The sequence below is a fragment of the Arachis ipaensis genome, chromosome B1, assembly GCF_059453495.1.
Source record: "Arachis ipaensis isolate K30076 ecotype BB chromosome B1, ASM5945349v1, whole genome shotgun sequence".
Classification (NCBI taxonomy): domain Eukaryota; kingdom Viridiplantae; phylum Streptophyta; class Magnoliopsida; order Fabales; family Fabaceae; genus Arachis; species Arachis ipaensis.
In genome coordinates this window covers 140,412,286-140,431,877 of record NC_142436.1, presented here as the reverse complement: position 1 = coordinate 140,431,877, position 19,592 = coordinate 140,412,286, and the positions used below count along the sequence as shown (strand labels likewise).

General features: G+C 30.7%; 2 protein-coding genes across 2 annotated transcripts; both read left to right on the top strand.

Moving 5' to 3' along the window:
- The first annotated feature begins 571 nt into the window (after positions 1-571).
- Positions 572-3,386, top strand: LOC107613066 (uncharacterized). Its single transcript, XM_088503127.1, has 5 exons — positions 572-1,132; positions 1,407-1,590; positions 1,687-1,950; positions 2,038-2,187; positions 2,320-3,386. The coding sequence occupies exons 1-5, from the start codon at positions 572-574 to the stop codon at positions 3,384-3,386; spliced, it is 2,226 nt and encodes a 741-aa protein (XP_088359253.1).
- Positions 3,387-3,389: 3 nt separating this feature from the next.
- LOC107632569 (uncharacterized) lies at positions 3,390-18,506 on the top strand. Its single transcript, XM_088503126.1, has 6 exons — positions 3,390-4,170; positions 9,850-9,987; positions 10,284-10,340; positions 14,419-15,161; positions 15,393-15,576; positions 15,676-18,506. The coding sequence occupies exons 1-6, from the start codon at positions 3,390-3,392 to the stop codon at positions 18,504-18,506; spliced, it is 4,734 nt and encodes a 1,577-aa protein (XP_088359252.1).
- The last annotated feature ends 1,086 nt before the right edge of the window (positions 18,507-19,592 follow it).

The following is a 19,592-nucleotide window of genomic DNA, read 5'->3' as shown; positions in this document are numbered from 1 at the left end:
TAAAAGGTTTTAAATAAAATGATTTTATTAAAAAAAGAATAAAACTATATTGCTACAGAATAAATAATATTTCTTTATAATTAAAAGAATAAAAACATTTATTTAATGAATACAAAACATCTTTATAAAGAATAAAATAAAATATTTTATAATTAAAGTTGTTAAATACATCTGAATAACAAAATTTAAAAAAATAAAGTCAAACAACATCACAATATTATACAATGTAACAAAGTTAAAAAAAATTATTGAAACATCACTTAAATATTTGATAGCTACTTATCTCTTTTTTATGATAACCACTATAATTGAAGTAATTCTTTGTATTTATAATCAACAAAGAACTATTTTTTTAGTTGTTACAAACTTCATCATTTTCTGATTTTCATTATGAATGTAACCAAATATATGTTAATTTTATACGAGTACAGAAATTAGACAAAATGTTCGAGCATCCCATAATTGTGCTCGAAATTTTCAAGAGGATGCAACAATAATTCGAACTCCGCTACCAATCCCAAGGACATGTCATTACTGTAGCGCACGTCTATTTCACCATGAGATGTTCGAGATGTGCTGTAATGGGGGAAAAGTCTCTCTTCCCCGAGTAAATGCTCCTCAGGAATTGCTTGAAATATTTTTGGACCCCTCTGCAGAAGGAAACCATTTTAGAAAACATATTCGTGGATACAATCATGTATTTTTCTTCACTTCGTGTGGTGTGCACATAGACGAACAAATGGCTATAACAGGTCGTGGTATATATACATTTCGTGCTCAAGACTCAATATATCACAATATAGGGGGATTTCATCCGGATCAGGGCACGCGGTCACGGTTTTTGCAACTGTACATATATGATACTGACCATGAGTTGCAGAATAGGATGCTGGAGAACACACAACTACATGAAACATTAGTTTTCAAGTTACAACAATTGCTACACCGGTATAATCCTTTTCTCCATGTGTTTCGCCAGCTTGCACAACGGTCAGATGTACATGAGTGTAGTTTGGTCATTAGAGAGCGACCTGCTAATCAGCCACAATATAGTCTTCCAACTGCGTCGCAGGTAGCAGCTATAATTGTTGGTGATGACGTTGAAACAATGATTCGTGGGCGAGATATTAAGGTGTAAACTCATGCTGGTAGCCTACAAAGGATTCAGGAATTCGTTGGCTATTACGATCCACAACAATATCCTCTTCTTTTTCCATTTGGAACTCATGGATGGGATATCAATATCCGAAGTCAAAGTAGCGGCAAAGTATCATGCCGAACATATAATAGCTATATGCTCCAGGTACAAATTCCCATTTCCTACGCGGTATATACTTCAATAAAATTCTGAAAAAAAAATTGTTCAATGTATCTAATCTTTTTTGCAAATTCTTAAAAATTTGTAGATCCGCCCCGATGATCATTCCACCGTATTGCAAGCAGGACGATTACTACAACAATATGTTGTTGATAACTATGTGAAAATTGAAACCGAAAAGTTAAGATGGGTTCGAAATAGACAGAAGAAATTACGGGCTGAATTATATCAAGACTTACAAGATGCTTTACACACAGGAGAAACCAATGTAGGTAAATATTGTATCTAATTGCTACTTCGTAAATCATTAAGAATTACCCAAAATAATTATTAAAACTAATAATATTTCTCTATATATTTGTCTTCAGAAAATGTTGGAAGAAAAAGAACAATATTACCATCGTCGTTCATTGGTAGCCGTCGTGACATGACCCAACGATATCAAGATGGAATGGCGATTGTTCTTAAAGAGGGCAAGCCAGATATTTTTCTTTCAATGACATGCAATCCATCTTGGACTGAAATAACTTCAGAACTCAACCCAGTTCAAACTCCACAAGATCGTCCAGATCTAACAACAAGAATTTTTCGAGCCAAATTTGAACAGCTGAAAGAGGATGTAATTACTAAGGGTGTCTTGGGAAAGGTGAAGAGCTATATTTATGTCACTAAATTTTAAAAAAGAGGATTGCCACATGTACATATGTTGCTAATCTTAGAGAACAATGACAAGTTAATTGACCCAGAGCATTATGATAGTTTGGTACGTGCAGAGATACCATCTAAAGAAGTGGAACCACACCTACATGATGCAGTGCTAAAACATATGATTCATGGTCCTTGCGGAACACTTGATCAATCTTCGCCCTGTATGAAAAATGGCCAATGTAAACGCAACTACCCAAAAGAGTTCACAGCAGAAACACGAAGAGGTGACGACTCATATCCGCAATATAGGTGACGATTCGACACTCCAGTACCGATTAACCAAAATGTCACAGTTGACAATAGATGGGTAGTTCCGTACAACCCTTGGCTACTACTAAAGTATGATTGCCATATTAATGTTGAGATATGTAGTAGCATAAAGAGTATAAAGTATCTCTACAAATATTGCTACAAGGGTCCAGACCGGGTTGCAATGGAAGTTCATAACGGTTCTAATGTTGACGAGGTCCAACAGTTTGTTGATGCAAGATGGATCGCTGCTCCAGAGGTATGTTGGAGAATATTTAAATTTAACCTTTACCGAATATATCCATCAGTGGAAAGGTTACAAATTCATTTTCCAAATCAACATCAAGTGAGCTTCTATGATCACCAAACCATTCCTGAAATACTTAATGATGATTATTTCTCTAGAACAATGCTCACTGAGTTCTTTGTCCTAAATCGTGAGGAGGACCAACAATCTAGGCATCTTCTGTACAGGGAAATTCTAGAGTATTACACTTGGCACAACAAGGAAAAGGAATGGCGTCGGCGCAAGACACAGAGAAGATCCATCGGTCGAATTTATACTGTATCACCTTCAAAAGGAGAAAAATTCTATTTGCGTATTCTGTTATCTAATGTCAGAGGACCAATCAGTTGGGATGACTTGCTAACAGTGAATGGGGTCCAATATTCGTCCTTCAAGCAATCTGCTCAACACCGAGGATTGTTAGAGAGTGACATTTGCATCCGTGCGTGTTTGGTTGAGGCTTCTGTTTTACGATTGCCATGTGCTTTACGAAGGTTGTTTGCAACCATCTTAATATTTTGTGAGCCTACAGATGTAAAAAGTTTATGGGATGAATTTTTTTCATATATGGTAGATGATTATCCGTCAGCCAGCACCACAACAGCCTTAGTGTTCACAAATCAGCTACTCAGGGATATAAATGATATACTTCTTCAGCACGAAAAACAGATTACACAATACGATTTGCCAGCTTTAACCCATGAAAATGACAATGACAACTCAATACCCAGAGTTATCCAAGAAGAACTGTCTGTCGAAGTACCCCGAGAAGACCTGTATTCCGTAGCAAGATTGAACAATGACCAATCTAAAGCTTTCAAGTGAATTATGAATACAATTGATCGAAGAGAAAGTGGAGTGTTCTTTGTTGATGGGCTAGGAGGATCAGGCAAAACATTTATTTACAGAGCTATAATTGCAGAATTGAGAAATAAGGGTCATATTATCTTGGTAACTGCATCATCAGGAATAGCCGCAACATTATTGCCTGGGGGTCGAACAGCTCATTCTAGGTTTAAGATCCCAATTAATGCAGAACCATCATCCATTTGCAACATAAGCAAACAATCAGATCTTGCAAAGCTGATTAGACAAACAACGGCAATCATCTGGGATGAAGCACCTATGGCAAATAAAGAATCAGTGCAATCATTAGATCACACTCTGAGAGATATATTAGCAAACGATATGCCATTTGGAGGAAAAGTGATGGTGATGGGAGGAGATTTGCGCCAAGTACTGCCTGTGGTACCGAAAGGTAGTAAGTCACAAATGATTTCAGCTTCTATAGTTAAGTCTCATTTATGGGCTTCCACTAAAATTCTCCATTTGCGAAAAAATATGCGATCTTCTAATGATCATGTTTTTGCTGAGTATCTTATGCGCATTGGTGATGGAATTGAGCCCACCATACATGAAGACTTTGTACGGATACAAGCAAATATGGCAATTCCGTGGGAGGGTGAAACATCGTTACACAAGTTAATAGAAGAAATATTTCCAAACTTACAATCTCATGGGTGGGACGCTTCTTACATGGTAGAAAGGGCAGTATTGACGCCAAAAAATCATGATGTGCAACAGCTTAATGATATAATTGAAGGTTGTGGTAGGCTTAGAGAAGGGGGGTTGAATCTATGCCTTCCTTTTTGTTGTTGTTATTACCCTTTTAAAACACTCTTTGAATTTAGGTTCTGTTTGAACTCAGCAGTGGAAATTTATGAGACAATTTATTTTTGTCTCATGAATATCAGAAAACAGAACTCAGCAGAGAAGAGAAAAGCTAACACCAGCATGTATCCTGGTTCGGTTGCCTTGTGCTATGCAACCTACATCCAGTCTCCTCCACAACTATGGAAGAATTTCACTATACTTAACAGTATTACATACACCAATTTCACAGGATTGACCCAATCCTTTCACACTCAAGTTCTAACCTAACTTGACATTGGCTATGCTAATACCTAACTAATCACTCTTAGTGCTAACCCAACTAAGAAAGGGATACCTTACAGGTACAAGATACAAGACACTTAATCAACCTAAAAAAATCAGAAAATAACTCTAGACTTTTCTCTCAAGTGTATCTCTCAGCCTTTTTCCACTCATGGGTTTTTCTTAAGCTTTCTCACAATGTCTTTTCTCTCAAGAAATTACAGAAAGATAAACTTAGAAAAATACATTACAATCAGTAAAACATGAAGGAGATTGACTTCATCAGCAGCCTCTTTGCTATGTGCAAAACCAGATTCGCAAACCTCAGATGCAGTTCTTCAGTATTGGCCGAATGCTTCTTTGATAGAAAGCATTATCCAAGTAGAGAAACTCCTTAACAGAACACTGTTCTCACACTCTGATTTTCTCTCTTTGCCTTCTGAATGAACAGCAAGCTTCATTTATCTCCTTGCATGTTGCTGGGTTCTTCTTCCAAGGTCAACACCTTGAGCCTTGAGTTTTACCAACCCACAGATTCACTTTTTCTCTTTAAACCTTAGAGTAAAAACTTTCCCTCTGACTTCCTCATCTTGACCGAAAGCCATGAAACAGCAACCATAGAAATCTTCCAAAGGTCAACTTGATCTGAGCCCTTGAAAACTAACTTGGTCCTCAAGTCTTTTTTAAGACCGTAGATACACAGCAGGGAAGAACAGAAATCCTCTTTCCCTTGTATCCCATTTCGGATAGAGCAGAGAGTTGGGAAGAAGAGATGAAACCGAGTTGCATGTATGAGGAAAAGATTTACCTATAACCTAAGCTTGATTTGGTTTGGGTTTGTTGAGATGACTTTTGCCTTTCAAGCTTAGTTTCTCTTTCTTGCTTCTTTGGTGACTATCTTGGTGAAGAAGCTCTTTCTCTCTTTCTCTTTCTTACTTTTCTGAAGCTGATTTGACTTGGTCAGAGAGAGATGAACGTTGCTTTTGGTTAAGCAAAAGAGAGGGATTTGCTTTTCTGAAACCAGATCGGGCTTGGATCGGGTATTGGTATGCTTGGCCCGATTTGATTTCTTTGACTTCTTTCTTTGCTTTTCCTTGGACTCTTAATTTTGCTTTCAGCCCAATATCCTTGCTGATTGCTTTTTATTCTATTTGGACTATTGAAATTTGGCCTGCAATAATAAACAATTAGTTAATAAGTAGATATAAATAATCAACACTAATTATTTATTTTGCCCAAAAATAATGTTTGTCATCACTAATTAGTTTAGTTAATTTCTTAACTCAACATATAATTATCAACCAGTTTCCAGGAGAAGAACGAAATTTAGTCTCATTTGATGAGGTAGAAGGAGATGCTAATAATTTATATCAACAAGAATACCTTAACTCAGTTTCTACAGGCGGGTTGCCACCTCATGTGTTGAAGGTAAAAAGAGGTGTACCTCTGATGTTATTGAGAAACATAGACCCTAAGGCCGGCTTATGCAATGGTACAAGGTTACTATGTCGTGGAACTTTTCAAAACATGTTGGACGTAGAAATTTTAACCGGTCATCACTGTGGAAGAAGAGCTTTCTTGCCTCGGATAAAACACAAAACAACAGAAAATTCAGGACTGCCTTTTATACTTATCCGGAAGCAATTTCCTGTAAGGTTGAGTTTTGCAATAACAATAAACAAATCACAAGGACAGACCATTCCTAAAGTAGGGATCTATCTCCATAAACATGTATTTAGCCATGGCCAATTATATGTTGCTCTATCTCGAAGTATTTCTCAGTCAACTACAAAAATTTTAGTCAAAGAAGGAAAAATAGATGGAACAAGTGGAGAATTTACCAGAAAGGTAGTTTTCAAAGAAATATTGTTACCTTCCCCACAGGTAATTTATGTTCTTAGTAAGTGTGTGTAGTTACTTCTTGGTACAATTCAGTCTACATATAATTTTAATCTTTAAATTTTTTTCATTGATATATATATCTTTGTATACAGACTTCAATTTATTGAGGACTAACGACTTATATTTTTTTAATAGACAATTTGATTTTAAAGGAGCTCATCAATATATGCCAAGAGATAAAGACAACGAACTTGAATATTTGTTTTACGCAACAGGTACGTACTAATTATCATTAACTAAGACATACTAGATATACTAGAAATATATTAACAAATATCAATTACAGGAAGAAGGATTCCAAAATCTCTGGAGTGCATGGAAAGATGAGCAAGTAATTGCATCAATCAAACCAATAGACAATAAAGTAATTTTTTAAATTAATTAGTGTCAAAATTGCATTCAATATATATACTTCTATTTCTATGTTAGTAATCATAATCATATGTTATCTAATAGGTTCATTCCCTTCAAATTTATTCTATTGGTTGGGGAGGAACGGTTAAAACAGACAAGACCCAATTTTGGAAGATGATAAAAAAGAAAATACTGCTCCAACAACATACAAGGTAACGCAATCATCGTAATCAGAATATTATTGATATGCCTATTATCTATCCCCTTCTATATTCTTCTTTTACTAATAAAAAATGAAGGGAAAAAGTATATGCCTAAAATATTAAAAGGTTACTCTGAGATTGTAACGGAGATTATGTTTCCCATGTTGAATAAAGTTACAAAAAATAATTTTAAACTAATGATAATAAATTAAACATTTTTCATTTTCCAGCAACAAACTTATAGGAGCGGAACCAACTGATGTTAGTAAAGAACAACATTGCAGGTACCTATCATTAGATTAAGAAACCGCACAAAATAGAGGTAATATCGGATACTTATAGATTTGAATGCTCTATAGAGGGTTTAATGGCTTCTTTTGTTGTGCATGTGTAGGAAATCCAACCTCAAACAAGAAATTTCAATTTTGCAGGTTTTATATTTTTTATTGTTAACTTTTCGTTCAAATATAATGAAATTTGTATTGGCATATGGTATATTTTATTGATTTCTAAATTTTGTAGTTCTTCAAGGCTCAAGAATTTATTGATAAGGAGATGTATGAGGAATTGCTAAAGATTTTTTCTCGGTACAAATTCAGAAATTAATTTAGATTTATCTTAACGTTTTTACTTATAGTTTGATCTATAATCACAAAAAAAAAGACATAATTATTTTTCTTCTTTACAATTTTTGTAGGCACAAGAAAGATTCTTTAAATACAGATCCGTACTTTCGATTACTATTTAAAAAAAAAGGTCCCTAAACAAAGGAAAAAAATATGACTTTTAAAATATGGCTATTTTTTGTAAACAATCATATTTTTCTATTTATTTTTATGACTTTGAGTTAGATAGACGAAGATAAAATAATATTGTAATAATTATTTTATGAATTATGTTATTTGTAGATTTGTAGATAGGTGATGTATGTGTTCATTATAATTAAATCATTTTCATATTGTTATTGTTTATAGATAGGTAATATATGATTATTTTAATTTGAATATTTTTATATTATTATTGATTATTCTATATTATTATTTTTATGTTATTCGAATTTAAAATTTTAAAATTCATTAAAATAATTAACTTTAAATCCCATAAAAAAAGTGGCTGAACAGGTACGGTAGTGCCTGTTGAGCCGCTAGTATATATAATGCCAATACATGGGTTTGGTGTCCAATTTTCTATTTCCTATTTTAACCCTATTAACATTATTCAAAAATATTTTTTAGTTACTTATTTCACTAACATATTTCACGGTTACAAAAACTCACGCATAACTTCTATTCAATTATTTACTCCCACAATCTCTCTCTTTTTTTTTTCTTATTCTCCTTTGTCTTATGAACAATTATTCAAAAAGTTTATTTTCGTGGCCATATATAAAATGAGAAAAAGAATAATTAGAAGCCAACAAGTGTTTAACCAGTGGTGATAAATAATTTTTTGTATAGATCTTATTATATTCTGAGGTATTCATTTAAATTATATTTTGTTTAATTTTATGTTAGTCTTTGTTTGTATAGTATTATTTTGAGTATGTCTGTCAGTACTGTACTCTGATGGTCTATCCAGCAGTTTAGCCTCATTCTAATTATTCTATTAGAATTTTGTTTTGTAATCATAAAAAATATATCTTTTTTATTTTTTTTAATAATTTCATCAATTCTACTACTTCTATTTTGACCTCTTAATAGGCTTTGTTGTATTTCTCTTCCTGCCATTATTTTTTTACTTTTAACACCATCAAATTTCATCACATCTATCGTTACAAATTTCATTTAGTTTTGTTGTAGTTACTATATTCACGTATAACTTTCACCTACATTTAGTTTTATTTCATTTAGAGAATAATAGTAAGAGAAAGAATACTGTTTGATATAGTAAGATAATATAATAAAAATATAAAAATAATGAAATTAAAAAAAATTAAAAAAACTAAATATAAAATTAGAAAAAAATAAAATATTTTTTATCAATTACAATTATGCATGAAGATAGAGTATGCTTTAACTATAAATTTTTATCTCAACTTTAAATTAAATACTATTAAAAATAAATAATTAAACTTAATAACAATTATAAATAGTTAAATTTATAAATAATGTTTCTAAATATTATTATCATTATTTTTTGAACTATATTTTTTCTGATAATATATATACTCTTTATTATGTGCTTTTATAATTTAACATTTTAAAAAAAAATTTATAGTAATTTTAATTTTAATACAATATGAGATAAATAAGGTCACGTTAATATTAAAATAAAAAATACTTATCTAATAAATTTAAAAAGTGAATGATATATTAACAAAAAATAAAATTAATTTCTTAAAAACAATAGAAAAGCGGCTGAACAGGCACGAAACGTGCCTGTTGAGCTGCTAGTGTATATATATATATATATATATATATATATATATATTATTTTTTATTATCTATAACAATATATAATGCCAAAACATGGAGGTTTGGTGTCCAATTTTTCTTTCCATTTTTATCCTTTTTAGTAACCTACCTCCAGTTACAGCTACTACTTTATTTCCATCCACGTTCACCTCAATATAACTTCTCCACGTTAATTTCTCTCACATCACCCATCAGTTACAGAATTCTACTACTTAATTCCCCACTACTGCATCAGTTACTTCCTCTCACATCAATTACTGCGTCAATTGTATTATTCCCAATTTTTTCTCTTAATATCTCTCACTTCACTGGTTACTCCATATCTCTCCATAATAGAAAAAATTTCCTTTATTTCTCCTCTGTCTTCTCCTGCATTCTTCTTACTTCGCCTAAATATAATGTAAAATCTACTTTAATTTATTTTTCGTCATTAAATAAAAGTGTATGGCTGTTTTTATATGTTTCTTTGATTAATTATAGTTGACAACATACCAATGGAAGATTCACGTGGAAGTGGTCGACGAACTTGGCAAGACTATGCCAGACAACGAAGACAAAATATGAGTGAAGAACAGAGGCAGCAACACCTTGCCAGAAGGCGTGCCAGTTACCGAGAAAGTATTAGACGAGGAAAACAAATCGATACATGAAGTGGACCAACTAACATGGCAACACCATTACAAGATATCACAAATATACCTCCTCAACAATACTCTATATCAGGTACTCTAAATTATACTTCTCATTAATAAATTTATATTGTTAGTTTATTATTTAATATGAATTATTTTTTACGATATATCTATGTTACTGGACTCTTAGTACGTACCAATTATGTATAATTTATTTCTTGAGTGTATCGTTAAATTATCAAATTATATTATTTGTTAATACTGAATTTTTTACATATACAGATACTTACAATAACACTGGAGCTGGTTCAAGTAATATACCAAACGATTCAAATATGGGTAGGAATTCTATATTTATATTTATTTAATTAATAATATTTTTTTTCTTAAATTTTGATTCAATAAATTTTTTATTATTGGCCTAAATAATGTTATTATATTATCTTAAATGTACTTTACATCATCATAATCTCAATTATTAAATAGTTTAATAATTTTTAAATATAATATCATACAAATATAAAATTTTTATAACTGTATTATTATAAGAAAAAATATATATATATATATATTCACTGTTTAATAATATATATATTTGTTATTAATCTGTAACAAAAAAAACTTAATAGATAATTCTGCTATATTTTTTTAACTTTTTTTCTACAATTTAGTTCGCCATTTAATTTGAATAATTACTACAATATCTCTATATTACTGTACTCTTCCGAATGTACTCTTAAATTCTCAGCCTAAATTATTTTCATGTTAAGAATAAATTTTTTAAATAATTAAATACTCATAATAAAAGCGAAACTGAATCAAGTAATAGACCGAATGGTAATAAATATGGGTAGGACTCCTGTATATTTATTTAATTAATAGTAATTTATTTTTTCATAAATTTTGATTCAATAGATCTTCCATTATTGTTCTAAAATGTTCTCGCGCCGTATCATTATAAAAAATATTATATTATATATATGTTTAATAATATAATTGTAGCTTAAATTTTTTCACTGTATAACAAAAAAAATTAGTTGATAATTTCGATATTTTTTTAATACTTTTCCTTCTAAAAAATAAATATATCAGAAGTGATTATTTTTTCACTACATAAATTTAAATTGATAAATTTACTATTTCAATATAATTATTATTATGCTACCAGTTTAATATAATTTTTATATTCACGAATTATTTATCTCTAAAGAAAAATTATACACTGTAAAATATAATCATTTAAAATATATTATTGTCGTTCCCAAACAGTCCAAATATGGGAGGAAATCATATATGTTTATATTTATATTTACTTAATTAATAATAATTTAATTTTTCCTTAAATTTTGATTCCATAAATCTTTTATTATTGGCCTAAATAATATTATTATAGATATTATTATATTGTCTTAATGTACATGATATAATTAATAATCTCGATTATTAAATAGTTTAATAATTTTTTAATATAATATTATACTGCCAAACAATTTTTATAACTGTATTATTATAAGAAAAATATATATGTTCAATGTTTAATAATATATTTATTATTAAATTTTAGTAGATAATTCTGGTATTTTTTTTAATTTTTTTCTATAATTTAATTTGTCACTTAATTTGAATTATTTCTACAATATATCTATGTTAATGTACTCTTAGTACTATTTATCTGTAATTTATCTACCGAATGTACTCTTAAATTGTCAACACACATTCTTTTCATGTTAATAATAAATTTTTTAAATATTTTAAATACTCATAATAAAAGCAAAATTGATTCAAGTAATAGACCAAATGGTAATAAATATGGATAGAACTCCTGTATATTTATTTAATTAATAGTAATTTCTTTTTTCATAAATTTTGATTCAATAAACATTCTATTATTGACCTATATAATATTATTATAAGAATAAATAACATGTTCTCGCGCCGCATCATTATAAAAAAAATTATATTAGATATATGTGTTTAATAATATAATTGTAATTTAAATTTGTTCACTGTATAACAAAAATAATTAGTATTTCGATATTTTTTTATACTTTTCCTTATAAAAAATAGATATATCAGAAGTATTAATTACTTCACTACATAAATTTAAATTGATAAATTTACTATTTTTAATATAATTATTATGCTACCAGTTTAATATAATTTTTATATTCACGAATTATTTATCTCTAAAGAAAAATTAAATACCGTAAAATATAATCATTTAAAATACATTATTGTCGTTCCAATAATATGATTGCTATTATTCAGATGCTCATAATAATAGTGGTCCAATTAATATTTAATAGAATTTTACGTTTCATATATTTTTTAATATTCTACAACTCTTTTAAACGTTTTATTTAATACACAAAAAATGTTAAAATATTTTTAATAAATATATATATCATTATAAAAAATAAATGAAAATTTCTTCACTTAATCAATCTATTATATGGTTACACTTGAATTATTTTTCAAATGGTAACTTTTTTCAGAACTCAAACTGCCTATTATGTATTTGTATTTTATGGACACTATCTATTCTTTTTAGTCATTCAGAGTTTGGAAAATTATGATATTAATGGGTATTCTACGTATTCTATTACTTTCAATCAATTTAATTTTGTATGATTTGTTTCTTTAAAAGAAATCTCTCAATTACCACTGATACTGTACCGACTTAATTTAATGAACAATTTTATAATTTATTCATGTGTTCTTTTTACATACTATCAGAAATTCATGGAAATAGATCTGATCAAAACAGTAGACGTGAAGAAAATGTAACTGGTTAGTATTGTACTTTTTTTTCTTTATATATTTAGTATTGTGACATAATTTTAATAGGTAAATAAAGTTATAAAAAATATTATTTTATTCTTATATGTTAGCATATTAATGTATTCATAGTAAACATTAAGTGTGAACATAATTGGTGTTAAAAAAATTATTTATTTAAGATCATTACAAGAACCAATTATAAAAAAAAGAGTGCCAGTGCCTAACAAAAAAAAATTAAAATCTATACACAAAAAAAAAAATTAAAAAAACCAATAAAATACTTAAAATATTTATTTGCCAATTAAAATGAAAAATATGTAAACTTTAGCAAAAATAATAAAATAGGTAATTTAAAAAATTTTATATTTTGTTGAATCACTCTGTTATAATTCACACAAACATGACAAAATAAAATAATTAAATAAAATGTTGAAAAATTTATTTATTTAAGATCATTACAAGAACCAATTATAAAAAAAGATTGCCCGTGCCTAAAAAAAAAATTAAAATCTATACACAAAAAATTTTATAAAAACCAATATAATACTTAAAATATTTATTTGCCAATCATAATGAAAAATATGGAAACTTAAGTGAAAATGAAAAAAAATTAATTTAAAAAATTTTATATTTTGTTGAATTATTTTATTATAATTCACACAAATATGATAACATAAAATGATTAAATAAAATATATTTTAAGAAATAAAATAAATAGTAAAAATTAAAATGATAACTCTAGGCGAAAGCATACAAAATAAAAATTATTAGAAGTAATAGAATAAATAAAATATGAACCAATATTATCGTCATGTATTGTATTATTTCAAACAGTAATATCTAAACATTTAAAAAACATAAAACAAAACATACAAGCTAAAAATTTGGCCAAAGGCAAAAATTGTCATACCCTATATAAGATAATTAACTAAAAAATTCTATAACACAATTGATGAACGGAAAATTTTATACAAAAAAAATTATGTTATATAAATAAAGCATTTTTAAGTAAAAAATTATTTATTTTAGACTCAAACTATATTGTATTGACTATTTAATCTAAAAAAAAAAATAATCCACGATAAACATAGTGTTACCATATAAACAAAAATATATAATGGAACAAGAAAATAATAAACATTTAGAATAATATAATGTTGTTATAGATCGTAAGTGATTTTAACTTTGTTACAACAGTTTCGAATAAAAGGTTTTAAACAAAATGATTTTATTAAAAAAAGAATAAAACTATATTGCTACAGAATAAATAATATTTCTTTATAATTAAAAGAATAAAAACATTTATTTAACGAATAAAAAACATCTTTAGAAAGAATAAAATAAAATATTTTATAATTAAAGTTGTTAAATACATCTGAATGACAAAATTTTAAAAAAATAAAGTCAAACAACATCATAATATTATACAATGTAACAAAGTTAAAAAAAAAGATCGAAACATCACTTAAATATTTAATAGCTACTTATCTCTTTTTTATGATGACCACTATAATGGAAGTAATTCTTTGTATTTATAATCAACAAAGAACTATTTTTTTAGTTGTTACAAAATTCATCATTTTATGATTTTCATTATGAATGTAACCAAATATATGTTAATTTAATACGAGTACAGAAATTAGACAAAATGTTCGAGCATCCCATAATTGTGCTCGAAATTTTCAAGAGGATGCAACAATAATTCGAACTCCGCTACCAGTCCCAAGGACATGCCATTACTGTAGCGCACGTCTATTTCACCATGAGACGTTCGAGATGTGCTGTAATGGGGGAAAAGTCTCTCTTCCCCGAGTAAATGCTCCTCAGGAATTGCTTGAAATCTTCTTGGACCCCTCTGCAGAAGGAAACCATTTTAGAAAACATATTCGTGGATACAATCATGTATTTTCCTTCACTTCGTGTGGTGTGCACATAGACGAACAACTGGCTATAACAGGTCGTGGTATATATACATTTCGTGCTCAAGGCTCAATATATCACAGTATAGGGGGATTTCATCCGGATCAGGGCACGCGGCCACGGTTTTTGCAACTGTACATATATGATACTGATCACGAGTTGCAGAATAGGATGCTGGAGAACACACAACTACATGAAACATTAGTTTTCAGGTTACAACAATTGCTACACCGGTATAATCCTTTTCTCCATGTGTTTCGCCAGCTTGCACAACGGTCAGATGTACATGAGTGTAGTTTGGTCATTAGAGAGCGACCTGCTAATCAGCCACAATATAGTCTTCCAACTGCGTCGCAGGTAGCAGCTATAATTGTTGGTGATGACGTTGAAACAATGATTCGTGGGCGAGATATTAAGGTGCAAACTCATGCTGGTAGCCTACGAAGGATTCAGGAATTCGTTGGCTATTACGATCCACTACAATATCCTCTTCTTTTTCCATTTGGAACTCATGGATGGGATATCAATACCTGAAGTCAAAGTGGCGGCAAAGTATCATGCCGAACATATAATAGTTATATGCTCTAGGTACAAATCCCCATTTCCTACGCAGTATAGACTTCAATAAAATTTTTCCAAAAAATTGATCAATGTATCTAATCTTTTTTGCAAATTCTAAAAAATTTGTAGATCCGCCCCGATGATCATTCCACCGTATTGCAAGCAGGGCGACTACTACAACAATATGTTGTTGATAACTATGTGAAAATTGAAACCGGAAAGTTAAGATGGGTTCGAAATAGACAGAAGAAATTACGAGCTGAATTATACCAAGGTTTACAAGATGCTTTGCACACAGGAGAAACCAATGCAGGTAAATATTGTTGTATCTAATTGCTACTTCAAAAATCATTAAGAATTACCCAAAATAATTATTAAAACTAATAATATTTCTCTATATATTTGTCTTCAGAAAATGTTGGAAGAAAAAGAACAATATTACCATCGTCGTTCATTGGTAGCCGTTGCGACATGGCCCAACGATATGAAGATGGAATGGCGATTGTTCTTAAAGAGGGCAAGCCAGATATTTTTCTCACAATGACATGCAATCCATCTTGGACTGAAATAACTTCAGAACTCAACCCAGTTCAAACTCCACAAGATCGTCCAGATCTAACAACAAGAATTTTTCGAGCCAAATTTGAACAGCTGAAAGAGGATGTAATATCTAAGGGTGTCTTGGGAAAGGTGAAGAGCTATATTTATGTCACTGAGTTTCAAAAAAGAGGGTTGCCACATGTACATATGTTGCTAATCTTAGAAAACAATGACAAGTTAATTGACCCGGAGCATTATGATAGTTTGGTACGTGCAGAGATACCATCTAAAGAAGTAGAACCACACCTACATGATGCAGTGCTAAAACATATGATTCATGGTCCTTACGGTACACTTGATCAATCTTCACCTTGCATGAAAAATGGCCAATGTAAACGCAACTACCCAAAAGAGTTCACAGCAGAAACACGAAGAGGTGACGACTCATATCCGCAATATAGGCGACGATTCGACACTCCAGTACAAATTAACCAAAATGTCACGGTTGACAATAGATGGGTAGTTCCGTACAACCCTTGGCTACTACTAAAGTATGATTGCCATATTAATGTTGAGATATGTAGTAGCATCAAGAGTATAAAGTATCTCTACAAATATTGTTACAAGGGTCCAGACCGGGTTGCAATGGAAGTTCACAACGGTTCTAATGTTGACGAGGTCCAACAGTTTGTTGATGCAAGATGGATTGCTGCTCCAGAGGCATGTTGGAGAATATTTAAATTTAACCTTTACCGAATGTATCCATCAGTGGAAAGGCTACAAATTCATTTGCCAAATCAACATCAAGTGAGCTTCTATGATCACCAAACCATTCCTGAAATACTTAATGATGATTATTTCTCTAGAACAATGCTCACTGAGTTCTTTGCCCTAAATCGTGAGGAGGACCAACAATCTAGGCATCTTTTGTACAGGGAAATTCCAGAGTATTACACTTGGCACAACAAGGAAAAGGAATGGCGTCGGCGCAAGACACAGAGGAGATCCATCGGTCGAATTTATACTGTATCACCTTCAGAAGGAGAAAATTTCTATTTGCGTATTCTGTTATCTAATGTCAGAGGACCAATCAGTTGGGATGACTTGCTAACAGTGAATGGGGTCCAATATTCGTCCTTCAAGCATTCTGCTCAACACCGAGGATTGTTAGAGAGTGACAGTAGCATCCGTGAGTGTTTGGTTGAGGCTTCTGTTTTACGATTGCCATGTGCTTTACGAAGGTTGTTTGCAACCATCTTAATATTTTGTGAGCCTACAGATGTAAGAAGCTTATGTGATGAATTTTTTTCATATATGGTGGATGATTATCCGTCAACCAGCACCACAACAGCCTTAGTGTTCACAAATCGGCTACTCAGGGATATAAATGATATACTCCTTCAGCACGGAAAACAGATTACGCAATACGATTTGCCAGCTCTAACTCATGAAAATGACAATGACAACTTGATACCCAGAGTTATCCAAGAAGAACTGTCTGTCGAAGTACCCCGGGAAGACCTGTGTTCCGTAACAAGATTGAACAATGACCAGTCTAAAGCTTTCAAGTGCATTATGAATACAATTGATCGAAGAGAAAGTGGAGTGTTCTTTGTTGACGGGCCAGGAGGATCAGGCAAAACATTTCTTTACAGAGCTATAATTGTAGAATTGAGAAATAAGGGTCATATTGTCTTGGTAACTGCATCATCAGGAATAGCTGCAACATTATTGCCTGGGGGTCGAACAGCTCATTCTAGGTTTAAGATCCCAATTAATGCAGAACCATCATCCATTTGCAACATAAGCAAACAATCAGATCTTGCAAAGCTGATTAGACAAACAACGGCAATCATCTGGGATGAAGCACCTATGGCAAATAAAGAATCGGTGCAATCATTAGACCGTACTCTGAGAGATATATTAGCAAACGATATGCCATTTGGAGAAAAAGTGATGGTGATGGGAGGAGATTTCCGCCAAGTACTGCCTGTGGTACCGAAAGGTAGTAAGTCACAAATGATTTCAGCTTCTATAGTTAAGTCTCATTTATGGGCTTCCACTAAAATTCTCCATTTGCGACAAAATATGCGATCTTATAATGATCATGTTTTTGCTGAGTATCTTATGCGCATTGGTGATGGAATTGAGCCCACCATACATGAAGACTTTGTACGGATACAAGCAAATATGGCAATTCCGTGGGAGGGTGAAACATCGTTACACAAGTTAATAGAAGAAATATTTCCAAACTTACAATCTCATGGGTGGGACGCTTCTTACATGGTAGAAAGGGCAATATTGACGCCAAAAAATCATGATGTGCAACAGCTTAATGATATAATTATCAACCAGTTTCCAGGAGAAGAACGAAATTTAGTCTCATTTGATGAGGTAGAAGGAGATGCTAATAATTTATATCAACAGGAATACCTTAACTCAGTTTCTACAGGTGGGTTGCCACCTCATGTGTTGAAGGTAAAAAGAGGTGCACCTTTGATGTTATTGAGAAACATAGACCCTAAGGCCGGCTTATGCAATGGTACAAGGTTACTATGTCGTGGAACCTTTCAAAACATGTTGGATGTAGAAATTTTAACCGGTCATCACTGTGGAAGAAGAGCTTTCTTGCCTCGGATAAAACACAAAACAACAGAAAATTCAGGACTGCCATTTATACTTACCGGAAGCAATTTCCTGTAAGGTTGAGTTTCGCAATAACAATAAACAAATCACAAGGACAGACCATTCCTAAAGTAGGGATCTATCTCCCTAAACATGTATTTAGCCATGGCCAATTATATGTTGCTCTGTCTCGAAGTATTTCTCAGTCGACTACAAAAATTTTAGTCAGAGAAGGAAAAATAGATGGAACAAGTGGAGAATTTACCAGAAATGTAGTTTTCAAAGAAATATTGTTACCTTGCCCACAGGTAATTTATGTTCTTAGTAAGTATGTGTGTAGTTACTTTTTGGTACAATTCAGTCTACATATAATTTTAATCTTTAAATCTTTTTCATTGATATATATATCTTTGTATACAAACTTCAATTTATTGAGGACTAACGACTTATATTTTTTAATAGACAATTTGATTTCAAAGGAGCTCATCGATATATGCCAGGAGATAAAGACAACGAACTTGAACATTTGTTTTATGCAACAGGTACGTACTAATTATCATTAACTAAGACATACTATATATATACTAGAAATATATTAACAAATATCAATTACAGGAAGAAGGATTCCAAAATCTCTGGAATGCATGGAAAGATGAGCAAGCAATTGCATCAATCAAACCAATAGACAATAAAGTAATTTTTTAAATTAATTACTGTCAAAATTGTATTCAATATACATACTTCTATTTCTATGTTAGTAATCATAATCATATGTTATCTAATAGGTTCATTCCCTTCAAATTTATTCTATTGTTTGGGGAGGAACGGTTAAAACAGACAAGACCCAATTCTGGAAGATGATAAAAAAGGAAATACTGCTCCAACAACATACAAGGTAACACAATCAAGTTCATCAGAATGTTATTGATATGCCTATTATCTATCCCCTTCTATGTTCTTCTTTTACTAATAAAAAATGAAGGAAAAAAGTATATGCCTAAAATATTAAAAAGTTACTCTGAGATTGTAACGAAGATTATGTTTCTCATGTTGAATAAAGTTATAAAAAATAATTTTAAACTACTTAAAAAATAATTTTAAACTACTGATAATAAATTAAATATTTTTCTTTTTCCAGCAACAAACTCATAGGAGCGGAACCAA